Source organism: Aquarana catesbeiana, linkage group LG04 (genome assembly GCF_042186555.1).
Source record: "Aquarana catesbeiana isolate 2022-GZ linkage group LG04, ASM4218655v1, whole genome shotgun sequence".
NCBI classification, from domain to species: Eukaryota; Metazoa; Chordata; class Amphibia; order Anura; family Ranidae; genus Aquarana; species Aquarana catesbeiana.
This window is the reverse complement of record NC_133327.1, coordinates 75,362,223-75,386,770: the sequence shown is the minus strand read 5'-3', so window position 1 is coordinate 75,386,770 and position 24,548 is coordinate 75,362,223. Positions and strand designations below refer to the sequence as shown.

The following is a 24,548-nucleotide window of genomic DNA, read 5'->3' as shown; positions in this document are numbered from 1 at the left end:
CATATAAAGTAGCATCATTTGGCATATCACTTGGAGCAGGAGATATGATAGCGATATACAAATACCTCAATGGTGATCCCAGCATAGGAAGAAAACTAATGGCGGACTGCCCACTGTATATATACTGCGTCAGAGTGACCGCTCTGTGCCAGATCACGTATGTGTCCTGACACTCTTTGGTCTGGGGCACGTGCGTGCACCGCCGGTGGCCCGCTTCTGCTGATTCAACACAACAGAAGCTGATCGGCCGATACGGTGGACTTGATGTCCACCAACACCTGCCGATGCTTTGGTACACAGCCAAAATGGCAGTCTATGTAAACACGGCAGATTGCTGTTCTGTCAGTACAGAAAGCATGGATCCTGTGTTCCTGTAAAGCAGGAACACCGATCGATGCCTTCCACTAGTAAAAGCACCCCCCCCAACTACACTGAATCACAGGCTAGGCACACAGTTAACCCTTTGATTGCTCCTGATGTTAACCCCTTCCCTAGCACTGATCACTGCATTAGTGTCACTGGTCCCCAAAAAGTGTCAAAACTGTCAGTGTCCTGACTGTAATATCTATATCACAGTCCCGCTATAAGTCACTGATCGCCACCATTACTAGTAAAAAAATAATATACCTCCCATAATGAATATTGTTTGTGCAAAATACGCTTATTGGGATCTTTTTTTTTTTTTTACCAAAAATATGTAGCAGAATGTATACTGGCCTAAATTGATGAAGAAATTTGTTTTTTTACATTTTTTTTTGGATATGTTTTAAACTGAAAAGTAAAAAATATATATATTGTTTTTTTCAAAATGGTCAGTCTTTTTTTTGTTTATAGTGTAAAAAATAAAAACCGTGGAGGTGATCAAATACCACAATCTGTCACCTTGCCATTCAGGGCAGTGTGACAGGATCTGTGTAAAGCCAACATCCCAACCGCGTTATATTCCACTCTCTAGTAGGATCTCTCTAAAGAGCAATTCCAGGCAACAGGTGAAATCCAAGTTACTGCCCAGCAACTGAGCTAAGATCAAAACATTCTCTGAGTTTACCGTAATGTGAGCTTTTGTATAATTCTGTGCAGCCGGCGTTTACCTGGTGCCAGTTCTGTGCACCTTCATGTCTCTCTGCTTCATGCATCCCCAATTACATTCAAACTTCCAAGGCAGGTCTGAATAACATTGATGACTCGTAAAAAAAAAAAAAAAGAAAAAAATTAACAATGTTTTTTTTCCCTTCTACATCAGGCAAATAGCAACATTACCAGTTAGTGCGTTTGGTGTTTCTTTGTAGCCACTTCCTGAGTACAATTCAGTGCTGGCTTACTTCCTGATGGTGACACTACTGGACCTGCTTACTATGTGCTTGTCTCCATCACGAGAACCCGTCACACATTGAAAAGGCAGAAATAAAATTGGGAGACGGGGCAAAACTCTGTCCCTCTTAACAGGAATAAGGACCCTAATGGCAGGATCACCAGGTATTATTTTAATCAATGCTTCAGATTTAAAAATATTGGAAATTTTGGACTTTTTAATTAACATGTTATATAAGATTTTACTGATTGAGTTTACATCAAATTTATATTGTGGTACTAAAAGCCACTGTGTTAAATTTGTGATCCAAAAAAAAAAAAAACAAACAAAATTTTACATTTAGTAAATAAATGTATTTTATTGCTATTTTGCATAACCAATAATACCATTATCATAAATTACATATAAATACAGCATTAACATTAATCATATTTTGCCTTTTCTTACTGTCACTCATCTACAAAAAGAAGAGAAGAGAGAGCAGTACAACCATCGAGTGCTCAGTGTTTACACCGCTATGAATGAAATGAAAGCCACCTCTTCCAGCTTCTAATTGGTTGCTGGTGATGAGACATTAAAGTGAACCTGTACTCCATTTTAAATATTTAGAGGTGAACGTAACACTTAACAGTGGATGCCACAAGATTTTTTATTTCCTTTATAGCCATAAAAGCCTTGCACGTGCACCTATCTGATTTGGTTTCTCTCTGGTACTGGGTTCTCTGACATTTCCTTGATTTCATTAGCTTAGCTCAATTACTGTCTTCTTGTTCAATGATAGTACCCTTGCTGACCCCTGAGGTAATATATCAAAGTGCAATGGCATTACTGATCTTTTGGCTCAGATCAAGTGTAGTATCCGTTATCAGTTTTCAGAACAGAACATTGGCGCTTCTTTAGGCAGCTATGCATGCAGTAAGGTGGGTACTGTGGGTAGGGGGAACCTATACCCCTAGGTTGAATCTGGCCAGGTGCACCTAGGCTTGCCCCTGGTTGTAGGCAAGCTCTCCCTAAGTGGGAATTATTTTCTTATAGAATGAGGCTCATTTTGTCTGGCTGGGGGCTGGGAAGCAGTGAGCCTCTGGTGCCAGTGCCCCCTGACAGTGGTGACCCAGGGGTGCTATTAGTATGCCTACGGGTTTGGGACCCTACTGTAAGAATAAGTACTAGGGCATGATGCCACAGCATTGTCTTGCAGTGACACAATATTAATTTTTTCTCACTGCATGTCACTGCACTGATTTTTTGTCTCTTTTTTTACTCAGGGTGTGGGTCTTCAGGCCTATCCTGAAGTCTAAGGGAAGGATGTGTGGCCCTTAGGTTCCTTCCTACCCTGCCTTGGGGGTCTCTCTTAGGGAGAGCCCCTAATCTAGGACTCAGTGTTTGGCTTATCATAAGGAGAGGGGACCACTGGGACTTTTGGCCCTATCGAAATTCTTCCACCCCAGGATAACAGGGAAGGGTCCTTTCTCTTTGGGGGGGGGCCATACAGCACAAACTAGTGCACTTTTTTGGTTCACTTTGTCGTCTGTTTTTGCACATGGCATCGTGTGGACTTGCCCACTCAATAGAAGTCTATTGTTTAAACAACTTTTGTTGAAGGGACATGTCCATCCACATCATTTGTGTGGATGGAGGAATCTATTTCTTTTATTTTTTGATCAGCCCGCTCTCTAACGGTGCAAGGCCATCTTTAGGCAGGAAGTCATGGAAAGTCAAGCCCTGGTATGAGAGAAAAACGAAATCAGAGAGGGGCACAGAGGAAGCTTTTCTGGCTGATAAAAAATGTAGGTTTTGGCGGTGTCTGTTTTTAGGCAGGACGTTTTCTTTTTATAAAAAAAGCTGAACTCTGGGATAAGCAAATATTGCCTAAATACAAGAGGCATGTGTATTGTCATTTGAACCTTGGCATGCTTTGTGTATTTCTCCCAGATCTGTGCAGTAATCCAGTGTGGAACTTTTCCTCTGTGCAGGAGCTTCCTGTAATAAAGACTGGTCACTGCTGCTCTCTCCTTGTGCAGGGTGACTGGTCTTGTCTCCGCCCCCTCCTGTAGTTTTCTGCAGGCGGCCTGTAGTGGTTGGACCCGTTGGGTTCCTCCCACAATTCTGCTCTCTGCACAGTCAACATACCACACAGTGATGATGATGCCTCTACCTTTACAAGGTAATATTGGGGTTTGCAAAGGCAATTGGTGGATATATATCCTTTGTGGCTATTAAGGAAATATTAAAATGAAAGATTTTGTATCCGGAGTTCAGCTTTCACATGTAGTACAGGCTCACTTCCATGTCATATATTGTTATTACTTAGTAACCTAGCTACGTTAGTTCTCTGTTTTCACCAAGTATTTAGGTAGTCTAAAAGGAAATAGATGTAAAACAAATAATGAAGAAGAATCGACAAGAAACAAGGTTAAAAAAAAATAAAAAACTAGAAAAATTATGAATAAAAAAATATTAAAAAACATAGCTAGAAAATGGATAAAAAATGGATAACGGATGAAAAATTAATCTCAAACTGGAATTTTTAAATATTTCTATTTTTTTCTATTAAAGAGAACTAGTCACAGCAGGATTTATGCATGAATCTGAAATTTTGTGCAGGCTTACTGATGAAATATTTAAATTATCTGGCCCTATTTAACTTTCTTTTTTCTGTCTGCCTGGTTCTCACATTTAAGCCCAACTTTTGGTTGGGTTGTATCCACAGTAGAGCACCCACCCTCCTCAGTATACATATCTTTTTTGAGCTGTCACCATCTGGTCGGTCACATGATGTGTCAAATCCTCTTTTCCTTCTGCAGTAGTGGACAGTCCTCCATTAAGCGGAGAATGGCGCTAATGTGGTGATGTGAGAGCCATTCTTTGTGTCCTTCTACTGTGAGCCCAGATTGCTGTGATGCTGCATCCACTTGCGGGGAGGGGGCATGTCCATGTCAGCCTGGGCTCGCAGGAAGTGGGCTGAATGACTCTGGACATCATTCAATCCAGAATAGGAGCAGCACTAGACTTTGAAGAGGAGATTTGGGGATGACAGTACCAGAGAGGAGCTTCCATTTTTTTATTTTTACGTTATGTTTATTCTGTATTTAAAGCTGCAGTTCAGCTTTCAGTAAAGGAAAGAAACATACCTATATATAACAGTTGAGGCAAGTTTAGGTGATCTTTCAAATTAAATAAGGGGGCAAATGTAAATATATCATAAATAACCCTGGAAAGTGTAAGGATGTAAGACTAAATATTCAGATTCTTATATGAACCCAACCATGACTGTTTTTATGTATGTTTAGTTATGTAGACAATCATACTGTAAAGGAGGCAGGTAGGGAAGGTAGACACTGCCCTTAATTTATTATTGGTATAGCCTTGTCTGCTGTAACTAAGCCCCACCTCCTGTACCACCAAGCTCTACCTACCTTGTACGGCCTCATTCACACAGCACTGAAGTCCTAATACCATGAATATGTTTATGTGGCTTGAGCTACCTGGTGTTGCCTGCAGATAGCCCATGTAAGTGTATGGATGAACAGGGTCTGCATGGACACAGCCGCTCATCCCAATTTAACAGACGTGTGGGTGCAAGTGAGTGGCCCCAAACCGAGTTTGGGGCTGCTTACCTGGATACCTATCAAATTTGAACAAGTGGCTGTATTCATGCAGCCTCCATACACTTATATGAGCTGCCAGAATGCAGCACCTGGTGGCTCAGGCTGGAAAAACAAATGGCCCATGCACGGTCTACAGGCCTGAGTACTCGTGTGACTGAGACCTAAATGACAGCTTTAAACTAGTCAGATACAAAAAGAACCATACTCTTATGCCACTTGCTCTTAGTTTATTGAAGTAATTTGGTTAAAGCTGAACCAAACCTTAAATGTAAAAACCTGCTAGCAGATAGATACAGTAATTATGGTAGAAGAGACTCTGTAAGGAGATTATCTAAGACTGGTGCACACAGAATCTAGTGCAGCTGTGCATACTAACCAATCAGCTTCTAACTTCGGCTTGTTCAATTAAGCTTTGACAATAAAACCTGGAAGCTGATTGGTTACTATGCACAACTGCACCAGATTCTGTGTGCACCAGTTTTAGTAAATCTCCCCCTGTCTCTTCTGCTATAAATCCTTTCCACTTGCCTGTGTTATGGTTTTTACAAATTGTAGACTGTCAGCCATGCATGTCTGTAAAATGCCAGTATGGATGAACAAGAAAAAACAAAGAGAATAGAGTTCTCTTTAAAAAACCCAAACACTATGAGAAATACAACTTAATTTTATTATTGCAAAAAATATGAACACCACACTGATTATTCAATTAAAGAAAAAGGGGGGGGCAAAGATAAGTGGCTATCAGAGACCCATTAAAATAGAGACAACGTTGTCTATGAGTTTAAAAACAAGGGAAGTTGCGGCTATACATCACACATACATAACACAATCACCATACACTACTGCCGATGACACAAGGGTTAATTAAATAACATAATGCAAATCGGGTTCCTGGTGGCAAGGGTTCCCTTAAGCATCGGTCATAGACGTGGTATATAGGTTATAGATGAATGGATGGAAAGTGCTAATGGAAGTTCAAAGACTATGTGAGTTCAGCTGTATCGGTAGGCATAAAAACCAAACCGTATTGATAAGCAAACTAAGCAGCACATACAGTCAGCAGACCAGCTAATTGAGATTGCAAACCTTGGGTAAATAGCGCAGAGACAGCGGCATTTAGTGGCAAAAGCAGCAGGGGGAGAGCTAGGAGCTAGGGGAACACATCCTGGTAAGCAGATGTAAAATGGATCAATACTTTTCTCACCATCTGGAAGGTATCCGTGGTCCTCATATAGCAAAACTCTACCCCAGAAGGTTGATAACTGAAGACATCAGTCCGTGTTTAGCCGTGCTTCTGCCAGAGAGTATACCTCCTCGCTATGTGTTGATTACCGTAGATATGGTTGCGCACCATCCGGAATAGGAAAAAGCCGGTCGTCAGCTGTTCATATCATGCTGACACTCCATCCAGCGTTGTCTTTATTTTAATGGGTCTCTGATAGCCACTTATCTTTGCCCCCTTTTTCTTTAATTGAATAATCAGTGTGCTGTTCATATTTTTTGCAATAATAAAATTAAGTTGTATTTCTCATAGTATTTGGGTTTTTTGCCCTCTTAAAGAGAACTCTATTCTCTTTGTTTTTTCTTGTATGCCCATAGGGTAACCTGAACTGCATCCCATGCTAGTCATGTGGATGAATGTTTATGTACATTTTTGCTAATCAATTTTAGGTAATTCCGGAGGTTGATCCAGGCAACTAAACAATATTTTTCAGTATGGATGAACTGCTGTGCGCATGTTCAGGAGTTATGTCATCCTGGCCCAGCCAATTAAGGTGGCTGAAGACTCCTAATCACGGAATAAGACAGAGAAGAGATGGAAGTACCAGTGACAGATCAATGAGGAAGTTTGTGGATGTTAAATAAACAGGATTACACTATGGGTTCCTTTTACATTTTTTACATATCCCATCTATGATCTTTGCGGTGGAGGGTTTTTTTTTGCATCTACATTCTCCACCATTGCAACAAGCATTATCTTGCTAAAGCGCATTTGACCTGCTTTTTAATTAAAGGGGTCATCACCATCTGGTAAGCAGAATTCACATACGGAGCACTTTGGGTGTAATTTTCTCTGCTGGTGAAGGATTATCCACTATCTCCATTGTTTAGAAAAATATCAACACAGAAGATTTTTGTGTTTGGGACTTTGATCATTGACCTTACTATTTTCCTATTGTTCTATCGTATGTCATATTTTTATCACTGTCTATGCATTTTTATGTGTGGCACTGTGCACTTTATTTTTGAATCCAATGTGGTATTCTAAGTATTTGAGCACTTAATCGCATATAGTCAATTGTATATATTTTTTTATTGGAGTGCCCCCTACACCCAATTTCATTCATTTGTGGATGTTGCAGCACTAGAGAAGGGCACTTTACAAGGTAAGAGTGCCAAAATATGTAAATATGCTTATTATACTGCCACAATATGGCAAAATCTCCTAGTGGACCTGATAAACTTAGCTCTGCTTCAACTCCTTATGGTGCAAGTCTCTTGAAAAATGCTGATCAGTTTGAGTCTCTTCTTTAGCTTGGGTGAGATGTGTCCGGAAACACTGGAGAGGAGCCTGTTTCAAGCTACACTAGGGATTTGGAGCAGTATAGAGCCTAAGATCAAGATCTGCTAGACTGTGAATGCGTGTCTGTTCGCAGTGATGTTCCAGCATGCCAAATGACAGTTGACAAAGCAGGCCGCATAGCACTGTGAGGTGAGATGAAATGATAGTTTTGGTCTAGTGGGAACTAGGTCAGTGCTGATTTATTTATGAGAGCAACAGATGCATTTTTTTACATGTGGTGGAGGCATTTTTCTATACTCCACCAACAATGGGACGTGTATACAATTATAGTTTTCCTCTGCGCGGAGGTGGGTTTGAGTGTGGTTCTTTTAAACTTTACCTGGGTTTTTTGTTATATGATTTATGTACAATAAAACTGATTTATGTAATGGAAGACAGCTTCTTTGTGGCATATATTGGGTAAGACTTGGTTTGTTGAAACTGTAAGACAGGAGGTAGAATTTTATTAACTATATCCTGTATGATACCAGTGATTACAAACCAGCCTTACAAACTGTTTTTAATGACTGATTGTGGGGATCTAGAGTCAATCAGTATTAGATTATATTTATTATTAGTAAAACCAAGAAGAGTGTCTACCGTCCCATCTCCATGACAGCACTCTGTCTATTACTTCAGTACAGGTGTTCTTTAATACAATGTACCTATAATACCTTTCCTAACATGTCTACGATAATGGAGGCTACTTCTTTGCTAGAGTCCAGAACAAAGGCATGTCTGATTCCTCTACTGCACAGCCAGATATCACCGTCAGGAAAGTCCTTCTTCAGGTCTTTATAATACTGGACCGGGCACCAGTGGTCAGAGGCCCCGTAGTAGAAGATTAGCTGAGGAAAGAGGAAAACAAATGTATTGTTAGGACTTCAAGCTAAATACAACATTATGTATGTGTTAGTTATGCATAATACTTTTTGCTTTGGTTAAAATAAAAACAAATGGCAGGTCTGAAGTACTTAAAAGGCAACATGGCTGCCAAAGTCCTGGAGGCAGAGCCTGGAATATTTTATGAATGTTCACACATACGTTCTGATTACAAGTGGAAGTTGATATTGGTAATCAACAAGAGGAAGCACATGACCTAAATTCAGCAATGTTATCATTCTCTATATAGCTCACACATATTGAATGTATTGATATAATTTGTTTATAATGTATATCTAGATTCGAAAGCATTTAACCTGAAATATTTTTGCATGAAAAGTAACTTCTGATGTGAAGAGTTTTCACATAGTCTCAAAACTGTAAATTAAAACCTAAGCTTAGTAAATAAAAAAAAAATAAAATAAAATTAGCGCAAAGGACATTTCATACAAATCAAATATGATGCGTCCCTTGTGCATTAGTTGAAATCTTCCTCGATCTAGCGACCTACAAATAGAGGAGGTGGACCTTTCATTTATTTGCCCTTCCTGCCTTCATTGCTATAGTGCAGCTTCTATGAATGGAGGAGGTGGGCAGAAAGGCTAGGCATAGTTGGTATTCTTGATGAGTGCATATAAGAGGTCCCTGGCTTTGTTAACTGCTGCTCCTTCCACCTTCTGGTGCGGTTGTGGTTATTAGAGCTGAGGGACCTGTCATACGCACATATCGAACACGCAGACTTTGCCTGCCTTTTCCATCTACCTCATCTATTACCTGAAGCTGTACTATAGTAGTGTTGGTGGAGGGTGCTAGAGGAGGAAAATTTTAACTAATGAGGGAGCCAGCAGCATAACTGTTTTTTTTTGTTTATAACTAAATTTAGGCCCTGACTAAATGTAGACCCCTGGTGTTGAATTAGCCACTTGTAGTCTCCATTGGAAGCCCATACAGCAGGGATAGAATGCCTAGACACCCTAGAACAGAAATGCTAGAACAAGGAATTTTATAACAGGATCCCCAGGTATTATTTTAATGAAAGCTGCAGACTTAAAAATATTAAAAATGACTTTTGAACTGACATTACCATGTCAAAGCTTATATGAGATTTTAGGTTTTTTTGGGGTTTCATCTACTTTAAAACCCATATGAATTGAAGGAAGGCTCTTAAAGGCAGAGAAGGTATATTTAAATACCATAAATCCATAAATGGCAATACATACAGAGGGAAATGACTTTTCAAATTGATAATTTTTGAAATTAATAAATCCTAGAAAAAATATTCCCTGTATAATTTAAGATTCACCCACTGCCAGGGGATGTTAGGTCCATTTTGGACATTAACCTTTTTACTTTATGATCAAAAACGAGCCTTGACTAAGGTGAGCGAGACATACCTGGACAAGTACTGTATGTATTCTTTTTGTATGTTAGCACCATTCTGCATTTGTCATCGTCCATCAGTTTTGGTGTATTATTAGGAAAAACATTTTTTCTTTAGCGGTTTATTAAAAAGAACATGTGAGCATATAAATTTGGAAGTTGCTGTTTGCTAAGTGAATTAAAAACAAAAAACAAAAACATTTTTGTACAACTATAGTTGAGGTAAATGTAGATTGAGGTAAACGTGGTACCCAATAAATCCAGATTACTGACTATAAACTATGATTTCAGAAGAGAGGAAGCTTTGTTGTCTCTGGTCTCCTAGTTCTTAGATCTGTTTACAGCTTCAGCTCTTACACTTCTAGCATGTGAAATCTCTTTACTTTATGGTTGCAAAGTACTGAATTTAGAGTGCGACATCCCCGTTTATATGCCAAACAAGTAAATCCACACATAAAAGCTCCACTTATTCATATTTATCAAATGAGTAATTACTGGCAACGCACCTCCCAAAATTTATAGACTAGTGCCTGCTTATGCATGGCTTGTACTGACATTTAAATCAAAAGCACATCAAAGGAATAATTAAGCAGAATGATTAAGCAGATGGTATTCTTAGAAACATCAAGACATAAATTTAGTATGATTTGGTTAAGTTTCTCTTCCCACTCTCCAGAGAACACAAATGGAATGTCATGACAATGTTCTGTTTTGGTATTTGCACAGTCATGGAATACGACTTTCAGTTAAAATGCTTAAATAATGAAGCTGCTGCTTATTATGAATGAAAGTAAAATTATTACAAAATGGTAACACCTCCCAAGGCCCTTCCCTTCCAAAACCAATATTTTGGTCACTTGGCTTTGCTGACAGGAATCCACCCTTAGCTAGGCCAGACCTACCAGCCCATGCTGTGAGAATATGTTATAGGGACCAAAGTGTCTTTTTACTACATACACCTATTTTATTGTTATTGTAACTACATAAATCATATCCCAGTATTATGCAAAAAAAAAACAAAAAGGTAAGAAACGTTCTCACTATACATACACTTTAAACTATATTATACCTAAATATGCACTCTTTAGCCACAAATCATGAAAGGGATTTCTATATTTTACTTTTCTTCCGTTATACCATATACCACATCCAACCAAGGAATTACGATGTACTGGTAGCATGCATAGTATAGTCTAGTAGTAGTTCAACTGGACTTGTTCTGAAATGCTGAAGACATTTTGCAGCTTATCCAAGCCACTAATGAGTGTCGGGAACATAGTTACATAGTTACATAGTAGGTGAGGTTGAAAAAAGACACAAGTCCATCAAGTCCAACCTGTGTGTGATTATATGTCAGTATTACATTGTATATCCCTGTATGTTGTGGTCATTCAGGTGCTTATCTAATAGTTTCTTGAAGCTATCAATGCTCCCCGCTGAGACCACCGCCTGTGGAAGGGAATTCTACATCCTTGCCGCTCTTACAGTAAAGAACCTTCTACGTAGTTTAAGGTTAAACCTCTTTTCTTCTAATTTTAATGAGTGGCCACGAGTCTTGTTAAACTCTCTTCTGCAAAAAAGTTTTATCCCTATTGAGGGGTCACCAGTACTGTATTTGTATATTGAAATCATATCCCCTCTCATGCGTTCTTCTCCAGAGAGAATAAGTTCAGTGCTTGCAACCTTTCCTCATAAAACATACCCCAGAATTTACTGTAAATCAACACAACTAGCACAATAACCTTAAATTGATTGTAAAGTCTCCTTTTTTTTAATAAAAATAACAAACATGTTATACTTACTTGCTCTGTGAAGTGGTTTTGCTTAGAGCAGCCCGACCCTCCTCTTTGGCTCTCTTGGCCCCTCCCTCTCTTTGAGTGCCCCCACAGCAAGTGGCTTGCTATGGGGGCACCCAAGCTGAGGCACAGCTCCGTGTATCCATTCAGACACGAAGCTGCGGTTCGGCTCCATCCCTTACTCTTCTCATTGGCTAACTGACTGTGATTGACAGCAGTGGGAGCCAATGGCTCCGCTGCTGTGTATTAGCCAATGAGGAGGGGAGTCCCGGATGGTTGAGACAGTTGTGGACATCGCTGGATCGAGATGGGTCTCAGGTAAGCATTAGGGGAGCTGCTACACACAGAAGGTTTTTTTATCTTAATGCACAAAATGCATTAAGATAAAAAAACCTTCTGACTTTACAACTCCTTTAATCTGATCACCGTGGAATTTGTCAAGGCAGATGTTGATTCTCCAAGGACAGGGTGGGAAAATGTGAAAGTTGTGGAACCACCCTATTTTAATAAAATATTTTCATCCTCTGGTGTCAGTAGTCTGTAGAAGCTGTTAATCATTTGATTTACATGGTTTAAAAGAGAAGTAAAGGTTTTTTTTTCATTTTCATACTTACCTAGGTGGATACAGCATGGGTCCGATGCTGCATCTGTCCCCTGGCGCCTCTACACTGAGAACCGACGATCGAACATCGCCGATGGCTCAGTTCTGACAGCTCCCTGAGCAGAGAGCTGTAGACTGTCAATCAGCAGCTCTCCGCTTTGTTTCCTCCTCGCTCATTGGAGCTCTGATCTGTGGAGGGGCGCGGAGCGGCCATCTCAGGCTCTCAGTGCCTCACTGAGAGGCTGAGACGGGTGTCAGTCCAGGCCCCTGGCGGAACCAGACTTCCATTGTCGGGATGACGTGGTGCCTGGACTGATTTCTGTGATGTCAGCAGAGAAAGGAAACGGGTCACAGGAGTGCAAAACTAATTGCACGCCTGTGATCCATAGGAGAAGAATACTTTTGGCGACTTCGGGGTGCAATTTGTATAGAAATCTGTGCAGGAACCCGCACAGATGTCTCTGAAATTGCTCCGGAAGTTGGACTGACATGTGGGTATGAAATTGTACGAGTTCAGCTGAACGTGCACGATTTCAATCCCAGTCTCAGTGTGAACCTAGGCTGATGGTATATTGGCACATAGGAGACCTGGAATTTATAAAAAAAAAAATAAAAAAAGGTGAGCCTTTAAGTTTAATCTTGCATAGCTCTTTCATTTGGCATTTTGAAGTGTGCAGGAGATGAGAGACGAGATAACAGTCTATGTGTACAGAGCTGTAGTATTGAAAACAGGAGAAGTGTGCCCTGGGTTCTGTAAAGTTCACCATACACTATACAATCTGATTGTACAATCTCCTTTAGATCTACCATCAACTATGTACTGCAAGAGCATGCCTGATTGGATACAGAGTGATTGGCTAGATAGGTGTTTTCTCCTATTATATACATTTGGTAAATCTAAAGGAGATTGTACAATCAGATTGTATAGTTAATGGCCATGATTATACACCTAAAATTACTAGTTACTTTCAGTGCCAATTGTTAACGGGACACCAAACACAGAAGCAAACACACATTTTGCCATGTGAAAAAAAAGAGTGGAAAATGCTGCAAAATGCACAGTAAAAAACATGCAACCAACAAAACGCCAAAATGTATCATGAGCAACATGTAGTGCAGCCAACTGTAATTAAAGGGCTGCCCTATGTGTGTCACAGAAGAAACGAGCCACAAAACATGCGCTCCCACTATGCTAGATGTGAATGGGGCCTGAAAGTGAAATTGGTGCGATAACACAACAATGAGGCTCCATTCACATCTGTGCATTTTCTTGCATTTCAGAAATGTGCTGTACCAAAAGTCACATTAAAAAACCCACCAAGCTCCGCTTTAAAAAAAGTTCTGAAGCTTCTTTGGGGTGCTTGTTGCGTGTAGGGCAGCCCATTCAGGTGGGTGGGCTGCCCTATGTGTGATGAGTGAAAATGTTCCAAAACTCCTCCCCACCTCGCTAAAAAAATGCATGTGGGAAGAATATGAGTTCCCGCTATGCAGAGATATGAATGGGGCTTGACAGCTGAGAGTTTCTATCCACTCCTTCCTATGTACTTGCATAAAGATGGCCATACACTATGCAATGTGATTGTATATTGTGTATTTAGTGAGACGGGTGATCACTGATTGATTGCATGTAATTTAAAAAACGTGCACCTGGGAATGGGTGGGTAGGTAGGAGGGTGGATGATGCACAGTGTGTGCTAATGAAGTCAGCTGGTCAACTCCTTCCTGTGTCATGACCTAAAGCCTGACCAGGAAGTAAGGCAGAAGCAATGGATACATTTGGAAACATGGATGAGGACGAGTGAAGTAAATGTCTGTAGATTTAATGGAAAGCTTTGACATTTTTGCAAAAGAAGTACATTAACCACTTACCAACCGGCCCATAGCTGAATGATGGCTGCAGGGCGGTTGGATAACTTTGGGAGGGCGTACTATGACGTCCTCCCAGAATTCCCCTCTCACGCGCCCCCTGGGGTGCGCACCCGAACACATCCGTGACCGCCGGGTCCTCTGGATCAAGGATCCCGGTAAATGGCCGCTGATCGCGGCCGTTTACCATGTGATCGCGCCGTCAAATGACGGCGCGATCACATGTAAACAGACCGGCGTCATCTGATGACGCCGGTTCCTCTCCTCCCCTCCTGTGTACCGATCGGTACACTGTGAGCGGAGAGGGGGATGGATGGATGGGTGCAGCGCTGTGGGCTGGATGTGTAGTGCCCACAGCACTGCAGAGACATCCAGCCATCCATCCATCCATGCTCAGCCATCCATAATGCTCTGCAATGCTGTGCAATACTCTGCAAAGCCCCACATTACCCTGGAATACCCCACATTACTCTGCAAAGCCCCACATTACTCTGCAATACCCCCACAATACTCTGCAAAGCCCCACATTACCCTGGAATACCCCACATTACTCTGCAATACCCCCACAATACTCTGCAAAGCCCCACATTACCCTGCAATACCCCGCATTACCCCGCCATACTCCGACATACCCCGCCATACTCCGACATACCCTGCCATACTCCGACATACCCCGCCATACTCCAACATACCCCGCCATACTCCAACATACCCCGCCATACTCGGACATACCCCGCCATACCCCTACATACCCCGCCATACCCCGCCATACTCCACAATACCCCGCCATACTCTGCAATACCCCGCCATACCCTGCCATGCTGAGCCATGCTCGGCTGTACTCGGCCTCTGTATGTGGCCAGGCTGTGGAAGTCTCACACATGTGGTATTGCCGTACTCAGGAGAAGTAGGAGAATCTATTTTGGGGTGTCATTTTTGGTATGTACATGTTATGTGGTAGAAATATTGTATAAATGGACAACTTTGTGTTAAAAAAAAAAATGCATTTTAACCACTTCCCGCCCGCCGGCCATCATACAACGTCCTTGACTTTGTGCGGGGATATCTGAATGATGCCTGCAGCTACAGGCATCATTCAGATATCAGCTTTTTTAGCCAGCGATTCCCTACACCATAAGAACGATCATAGCGGCTGTTCCACTGCTTGATCGTTGTTACGGGAGGCGAGAGGGGATGTCCCCCCCTCCCGTGCTTCTACCGACTCACCGTTACGATCGAAGCCATGATCGTTTTTTTTTTTTTTTTTTTTAATTTCAGGCTTCCCATCCTAGAGGTGAGATGTGGGGTCTTATTGACCCCATATCTCACTGTGAAGAGGACCTGTCATGCCATATTCCTATTACAAGGATGTTTACATTCCTTGTAATAGGAATAAAAGTGGTCAAAAATTTTTTTTTTTTTGAAAAAAGCATCAAACTAAAATAAAGTAAAATGAACAATAAAAAAAAAAAAAAAAATTTTAAAGCGCCCCTGTCCCTGTGTGCTCGCATGCAGAAGCGAACACATACGTAAGTCCCACCCACATATGAAAACGGTGTTCAAACCACACATGTGAGGTATTGCTGCGATCGGTAGAGCGAGAGCAATAATTTTGGCCCTAGGCCTCCTCTGTAATTCAAAACATGTAACCAGTAAAAAATTTTAAAACGTCGCCTATGGGGATTTTTGAGTAGCAAAGTTTGGCGCCATTCCACAAGCGCGTGCAATTTTGAAAGGTGACATGTTGGGTATCTATTTACTCGGCGTAACTTCATCTTTCACATTATGGAAAAACATTGGGCTAACTTTACTGTTTTGGTTTTTGTAAAGCACAAAACAGTTTTTTTTTCCAAAAAAAACGCGTTAAAAAAATTGCTGCGCAAATACCGTGCGAGATAAAAAGTTGCAACAACCACCATTGTATTCTCTAGGGTCTTTGCTTAAAAAACATATATATATAATGTTTTGGGGTTCTATGTAATTTTCTAGCTAATAAATGATTTTTACATGTAGGAGAGAAATGTCAGAATTGGCTTGGGTTCTCCAGAACGCCTGAAGGTGCTCCCCTGCATGTTGGGCCTCTGTATGTGGCCACGCTGTGTAAAAGTCTCACACATGTGGTATTGCCGTACTCGGGAGTAATAGCAGAATGTGTTTTGGGGTGTAATTTGTGGTATGCATATGCGGTATGTGAGAAATAACCTGCTAATATGACAATTTTGTGGAAAAAAAAAAGTAAAAAAAAAAACCTTGATTTTGCAAAGAATTGTGGGAAAAAATTACAACTTCAAAAAACTCACCATGCATCTTTCTAAATACCTTGGAATGTCTTCTTTCCAAAAAGGGGTAATTTGGGGGGTATTTGTACTTTTCTGGCATGTTAGGGTCTCAAGAAATTAGATAGGCCGTCAGTACTTCAGGTGTGATCAATTTTCAGATATTCGCACCATAGCTTTTGGACTCTATAACTTTCAAAAAGACCAAATAATATCCACCGATTTGGGTTATTTTTACCAAAGATATGTAGCGGTATAAATTTTGGCCAAAATATATGAAGAAAAATTACTAATTTGCAAAATATTATAACAGAAATGAAGAAAAATGTATTTTTTTACAGATTTTTCGGTCTTTTTTCTTTTACGGCGCAAAAAATAATAAAGAACCCAGCAATGATTAAATACCACCAAAAGAAAGCTCCATTTGTGTGAAAAAAAGGACAAAAATTTCATATAGATACAGTGTTGCATGACTAAGTAATTGTCATTCAAAATGTGAGAGCACCAAAAGCTGAAAATTGGTCTGGTTAGGAAGGGGGTTTAAGTGCCCAGTTGTCAAGTGGTTAATGGTATATTGGTACATAGGCGGGCTGGAAATTAGGAAAAAAATTTAAAAAGTGACAAAGGTGACCTTATCCTTTAAAAAACTGCTGATCTACTGGGATTTTCACACACACAACCAACTCTAGGATTTACAGAAAAAATATCCAGTGAGCGGCAGTTGTGTGGACAAAAATGCCTTGTTAATGTCAGAGGTCAGAGGAGAATGGGCAGACTGGTTCGAGATCATAGAAAGGCAACAGTAACTCAAAAACCACTTGTTCCAACCACTTTCACCCCATTTTTCACCCATTTTTTTAGCTTTCAGTGCTGTCACACTTTGAATGACAATTGCGTGGTCATGCAACACTGTACCCAATTTTATTTTTTTCTCACTTTCTTCACACAAATAGAGCTTTCTTTTGGTGGTATTTAATCACTGCTGAGTTTTTTATTTTTTTCCAAATAAAAAGAATAAAAGACAAAATTTTGAAAAAAAAAAAGTTTTTCTTAGTTTCTGTCAGTAAATTTTGTAAATAAGTAATTTTTCTCCTTCACTGATGGGTGCTGATGAGGCTGCACTGATGGGCACTGATTGGTGGCACTGATGGGCAGCACTGGTGGGCACTGATACGCGGCACAGATTGACAGTACTGATGGGCGGCACTGCACCGATGGACAGCACTGATGGGCAGCCCTGATGGGTGGCACTGACTGGCATCACTTATGGGCACTGATTGGTGGCACTTATTGGCACTGATTGGTGGCATTGATAGGCACTGATTGGTGGCACTGATGGGCACTGCTGGGGCTTTCCTGTAATCAGGGCACTAATGATCTGTGCCCTGATTACCTGCCCAGGTCTCCCCTGTGAGGAGATGTCGCTGATCGGCACTCCTCGCCACAAACTCTGTCAGTGTGAGGTTTCACGTCACTTCCGTATTTACATGTGACTGGCTGTGATTGGACACAGCCGATTACATGGTTAAAGAGCTGCGGCCATGGGTGCGCGATGGCGGCTGTTCTGGGACGTCGATCACGCATGGAGCATGGATGGATGGATGCACGCATGGAGCATGGATGGAGCACAGATGGAGCATGGATGGATGAATGAATGAGCCATGGATAGAGCATGGAGGGATGGATGAGCCATGGCTGGGCACAGATCAGCGCTGTGGGAACTTCAGATCCAGCCCACAGCGCGGCTGCACCTGGCTCCCCCCTCTCCTCACATGCTGTATCGATCGGTGTGAGGAGAGGGGAGGAGCCGAACTGGACAAGTTCCGGTTTGTTTACAAGTGATTACGCCATCATTGGATGGTATGATCACATGGTAAAGGGCCTCTGTCATTGGCCCTTTATCCTGATCTGTGACATGCTGGGTCTGGAAGACTCGGCGGTCACAGAGATTTCCCATGTGTGTGCGATTCTGGGAGGACTTCATATGGCGGCCTCCCAGAGTTATCTGACCACGCTGTAGCTATGGCCCGGTTGGCAAGTGGATAAGTTATAGCATTTGTTTTATGTGCTTTTTCTGGATTTTTGGTTGATATTCCATCTCTATCATTTAAAATACACGTATAATAAAATTATAGACCCTTCATTTCTTTGTAAGTGGGCAAACTTACAGAATCTGCAGGGGATCAAATAATTATTTTCCCCGCTGTATATGAAGATATGTTAAGAGGGGCAGTGCTTGAACCTTTTAGTATATATATATATATATATAAATATATGCCAAAGTATTCTCCAAAAATATACCAATAGAATATGGTTTCATCTATGGTGTGAACTTTTGTGTAGTATAGTGCAATACAGACCAATGGAATGACAGAAATCTGTCAATAAAACAAAAGATAAAATACCAGCATATACAGTAACAGAACAAAGCAGAGCACATGTAGAATAAAAAAAAAAAAAAAAGATACACATATACATATAAATATAGAATGATAGCACATATGGAACAGAAAGTTGAATACAGTTTACAGAAGTGAAAATGAGACCTGTCAATTTTTCAGGGGTTAACCTTTCCTAAGGTAAGCCTAAAACTATTTGGCTGCTTTTGTACATCCTTGTTGAAATTATCTAAAACTTTCGGTTTGTGACCATTAAGCTGGTCATACACATGGCGATGTTCATTCAATTTGAGAACTTTCAGTATGATTTTACTGAAAGGGTAGTTGATGCTTGGAGTAACCTTCCAGCAGAGGTAGTGAGCCATTCAACGGTAAATGGCAAACGTGCTTGGGACAAACATAGACAAAAAAGTTAACGTAAAAAAATAAATAAATAAAAAAAGCGTACAAAAATAAATAAAAAATAAAAAACAGGCAGACTCAATAGACTGCTCTATCTTTTTTCTGCAGTCACTTTTCTATGTTTCTAACTGGAAATACAATTGCAAGTGATCACCAAGAACTCTCTCACTCACAAGTTTGATCGAAAACCATTATTCAGTTGACTGTGAAGTCATAACTTTGCAATAAATTGACATCTTCAATACAATTTATTGAAAGATCGAATTGAAATACAAATTTATTGAAAGATCAAATTGATTCAGGGCATTTCAATCCCTGCAGTTGGTCAAAACCACCATTTTATATAATCAATTGCTGGAATTGAGAGTTTGAAAGCTCTATTTAATTGCCAGCTTTAGGCAAATAAAGGCAATACCATTCTTTGCCCAATCCAATGGATATTATTCAAACTCACATGAATATCTGTTCATTTATGCACAAAAATGATAAACTTGCCATTATCAAATGGGTTCTCCAACACAATCTTCACCAGACCATCGCTAACAAGAGAAGTCAAATGCACACAATGTGGACAGTGGAAGCACTGTGATGTCTTCTAACCCTACATTCACACCTATGCATTTTTTGGAGCATTTTGCAGTTTGCAGAAACGCACTACAGTCCATTTAACATGGTTTCCTATGGTACTAGTTCACATCTATGTGTTTTGTGGCCGGAGCGTTTTTGGAAAGAGATGGGGACTTTTTTCCCGCGATTTGTGGCTAACAGACTTCAATGGAGCTGCACCAGAAACGCACGTGGTGCATTTTTGATGTGTTTTGCGCTTTGTGGTTCTTATTTTACCACTGTATATAGCTGGTTGCTAAGCGGGGGCCTGGAAAGCCGGCCGCTGCGTCCTTAGCCACCGATGAAACATCAGCTGTCAATGGGGTTCCCCGCTGAAAGCTGAATGTAAAAAAATAAATAAATAAAAAAATTCCCGGCATGTTAAAAAAACGGCGTGGGGTTCCCCCTCAGGTCCATACCAGGCCCTTCAGTCTAGTATGGATTCGGAGGGGACCTCCTACGCCAACATTTTTTAAAAAATGGCGTGAGGTCCCCCACAAAATCCATCCCAGACCCTTATCTGAGCATGCCGCCCGGCAGGTCAGGAAAGGGAGGGGATGAGCGAGCGCCCCCCACCCTCCTGAACCATACAAGGCCGCATGCCCTCAAGATGGGGGTGGGTGCTTTGGGGCAGGGGGGCTCTTGTTCCTCGCCACCGGTTATACCCTAAAAAAATTTAAAAAGCCGCTCTTGTTTTGTATTGTTGTCGTCCGACTCTTACATAGCAATGGGGTGTGGCCATCCAATGACTTCACCCGGAGAGCCCACCGCTTGTGACAAGGCTCTCCGGGTGATGTCATCGGATGGCCACGCCCCATTGCTATATAAGAGTCGTCAGAGAGCGGGCCACAACAAAACAGATGAAGACATCAACAGAACAAGAGCGGCTTTTACATTTTTTGGGGGTGTAACTGGCAGCGAGGAAGACAGCAGCGGGAAGAGACAGCGGTGGCGGGAAGAGACAGCTCGAGGAGAAGACGTCAGGAAGAGATGGTGGGAAGGAGAAGGCAGTGGGAAGAGACAGCTCGAGGAGAAGATGGCAGGAAGAGATGGCGGGAAGGAGAAGACAGCAGGAAGAGACAGCTTGAGGAGGAGACAGCGGGAAGGAGAAGACAGCGGGAAGAAACAGCTGGAGGAGGAGAGGGCTAGAGAAGACAGCGTCATTAATAAAGAAATTGACAAAAAACGGCTCTTGTGTTTTTATTGTATTTGACTGCTTTTTTTGGTGAATGGGTAGGGGTACGATGTACCCGATACCCATTCACATAGGGGGGGCTGGGATCTGGGGGCTCCCTTCTTAAAGGGGGGCTTCTAGATTCCGATAAGCCCCCCGCCCGCAGACTCCGACAACTACCGGCTAGGGTTGTCAGGAAGAGACCCTTGAGCTCATCAACATGGGGGCAAGGTGCTTTGGTGTGGGGGGTGCAGAGCCCCCACTGCCCCAAAGCAACCACCCCCCATGTTGAGGGCATGTGGTCTGGTATGGTTCAGGAGGGGGGGAGCTCGCTCCTGACCTTCCGGGTGGCATTGCTCGAATAAGGGTCTGGTATAGATTTTGGGGGGGACCCCACACCAATTTTTTTTGTACATTTTGGCATGGGGGGTCCCCTCCGAATCCATACTAGACCTGATGGGGCCTGCTATGGACCTGGGGGAACCCCATGCCGTTTTTTTGCCGGCAAATTTAAATTTTTTTACATTCAGCTTTCAGCAGGGAACCCCGCTAACAGCTGATGACTTATCAGTTGCTAAGGGCGCGGCATCCAGCTTCCCAGCCCCCTCCTTAGCAACTAGCTATATACAGTGTGTTTTACAGTGTGTTTAAAGAGATAAAAGAAAAAAAAAAGTAAAACGTAAAATGCATGAAAACATTCATTTAAAAACGCATAAAAAACGCTGGTTTAAAAACACAAAATGCACTGAAAAACGTGCCTGAAAAACGCATCAAGCACAGCCGCATAGATGTGAACTTAGACTAAAACCTGCTCCATTACCAGCATAGTCAAATTAAATTACTCTTTCCGGGAAAACGGTTACATTTTGCAACCTTGATCATTTGTATTTTAAACTCGGATACAGTTTCTAAATCTGTCTGCTCCTTGCTGGGTAGACAGTTGCAGTTATCGAGGGGTTCAAAAAATACTGGGTCCAAAGGAGGTGGAAGCAGCCTGCATAGGAGGCTGGTTAACGTGCACATTCTAGAGAAAAGATTTCATGTAAATAATTTAGAACAGACAAAACAAAGATTGCAACAGATGTTAGCAGAGATGCTGCCCATAATTTTTATGATACATTAGTCAGAACTTAGCAGCTGCTCACATGAAAAATATGTTATTTTTAATGCATCTATCAATTTCAATACATCTGCGCTGGTGAGCTGGGGCATCTGCTAAAATAATAATAGAACAACAATAAATCCTTACAATTAGGAGCTATTACAACTTTGTGATGAACTGCGCACTGCCATTCTTTTTTTTTTCTGCTTAACTATTTTTTAGCTGTCTTATTGTTTACATATTTTTATAGGAATTTATATAATTCTATATGTGTTGTGTCTTCTGAGCAGCAGGAAACGCTTAAATTGATGTGAAAGAAACATAAAATAATCCACAGTCTAAAGATTGTTGAATATTTTCAGTGAACCTTTTAAATGTATAATTATGGATGTTCTAATATAAACACTATTATTTAAAGGGAAACTGCGTTTTTCATTTTTTTTTTTTTTACATTATTGCCTATTGATAGATTTTATGCACTATGGGGCATGCAGAATTATATGTCCCTGGCACTGTCAGACAATTTTGTACTACAGTCATTTCATATGGAAATCAATCAATTTTTTAAACAGAAGCAAATACAAAACTAAAACAAATATGGCCAGAACATACAAACTGCACGTAGATAGTATTACTGGTGAGTAATAAATCAAAGGACTCAGAGCTGCAAGGTCAACTCTCTACTGGCAATTTCATCGCACTGATTTATTCCAGCATTGTTTACCGGACGGCAATTCTCTGTGTGAATTTTACACCCACAGTAAGCTACCTTTTTCATGATCATTTTCCTATGGGCTCTTTCAACCTAGTGGCCAAGGGCAGTAAAAACATGTGGCTGAGCCATGAAAATGTATGAAATTTTAACATTACAACCTGATAGGGCTGTACACATGCCATGGCCACAATCCTTTGTGGCAATTTGAACTCAGGCTGCAGAATTTGACAGGCGGCACTGTCCAGCAATTTAACTTTGCTGTTCTGCAATTGAAAAAGAAAAAAAAAAAAAAAATTGATGGCAGGAGGACTCCATATCGCATCCTGAATGCCTACCAGCTGTTGCTACACCTCCCTCTAAAAAGCGATGAACTGTGGTAAACAATACCGCTTGTCTGAAAGAGCCCTATTTGTAGGTATGCCTTCTAGACCTGTGTGAACAGTAAATTTTCTAAAAGTTGGCATTTAACCTTCTTATATTTTGCCTTCCCAGGTTCCTCCCTACTCTCCTCATCAACATGTTAAATAAATTACTAATTAAAACCTTTCCATTTTCATTACATACTTTATTTTTAGACCCAGTGACATCATCATTGGGTCTCTGTGATGGTAGCTGGTGGGAACAGGGCCGGTGCTGCCACTAGGCAAACTAGGCATCTGCCTAGGGATCACTACCACCTAGGGCGCAGCCACGGCCTCTGTCCCGGTGAAGCCCCAGGCGTGTACTGGTCTCTCCTGGCCGCTGTGAGCCCCTGTTCAGTGCTGGCTGTCCTGAGAACACATCCGCTGCAGGTGCAGCCAATCGCCCGATGTGTCCCACTGAGCTCCCCGCTGTCACTTCTCCTCACATTAATACCTGAACAGCGTTACCTGAACAGGACTCCTTTTGCTCCAGCATGTCCCTCTGGTGCAGCCTGTGTGTGTGAGTACAGCGGAGGGGGCGGGGCTTGGTGGAGATCATGGGAGCATTGGGAGATGTGCAGTGCCTGCTAGCTGACCTCCCAGAGGGGGACATCAAGGAGCTGCTGAATGGTCCTGGTGGGGACCCCTAAACAATACTCCCTGCCCAGTGCTAAGAAGAGCCATGGTGAGATGGATGAGGTAAGGAGGATGGATCTCCCAATTTACATCGTACTGTGTCGGGGATGGGGGGGAGAGTGTGAGTAGTGCAGGAAGTAGGAATCAGGTAGGTCAGTGTAGTTGTAAGGTAGGTCAGTGTAGGAGTAAGGTAGGTCAGTGTAATGGTCAAGTAGGTTAGCGTAGGGGTCAGGTAGGTCAGTGTAGGTGGGCTAGTGTAGGGGTCAGGTACGTCAGTGTAATGGTCAGGTAGGTCACATGTGTTACATGGGCAGGGCAAAGGGGGTGGAGTTAGGGGCAGAGCCAAGGGGGGGTGGCAAAATGAGGTTTCGCCTAGGGAATCAAAAATCTTTGCACCAGCCCTGGGTGGGAAGGACTGGCAGGGTCCTGTGCAAAGCTTACTGAAAACATCCTGCATAAGTACTTTTCTCAGGAGCCCTAATGAAAGTAATGGCTGGCTCTTGGGAGGTTTTATGCATATATCAAAATGCCTTGATCTGTAAATGTCAGTCTGGAGGAGTTGGTGGTTCTAGGCAGGCTGCATTTGCATGCAGACTGCTATAGGTAACACACACGTGACGCAGAGTATCCATGATTGAAAAAGCTGATTAGCATGTGAGAGGTAGCAGGATTAATACCCGCATCCTCCACCAAATTAAAAGAAAAAAAAAAAAGCTGAAAGTCAATGAATAAAAAGGTGTGGGCCAGGGACAGCATGATCACAGAGGAAAGGTTTACATAACAATGGACATCCTCCAGCTAGGAAATGATGCAGGTTTTATTTGGCTTG

At 41.7% G+C, this 24,548-nt stretch overlaps 1 protein-coding gene across 1 annotated transcript in view; it reads right to left on the bottom strand.

Annotated features, from left to right (window-relative positions):
• Nucleotides 1-1,643: 1,643 nt before the first annotated feature.
• LDAH (lipid droplet associated hydrolase) overlaps nt 1,644-24,548 on the bottom strand; it is a 376,103-nt gene continuing 353,198 nt past the window's right edge. Inside the window, exon 7 of the mRNA XM_073625332.1 lies at nt 1,644-8,331. Within this exon, the coding sequence (XP_073481433.1) occupies nt 8,149-8,331 (183 nt within the window). The 3' untranslated portion in view covers nt 1,644-8,148. The remainder of the gene's footprint in view (nt 8,332-24,548) is intronic.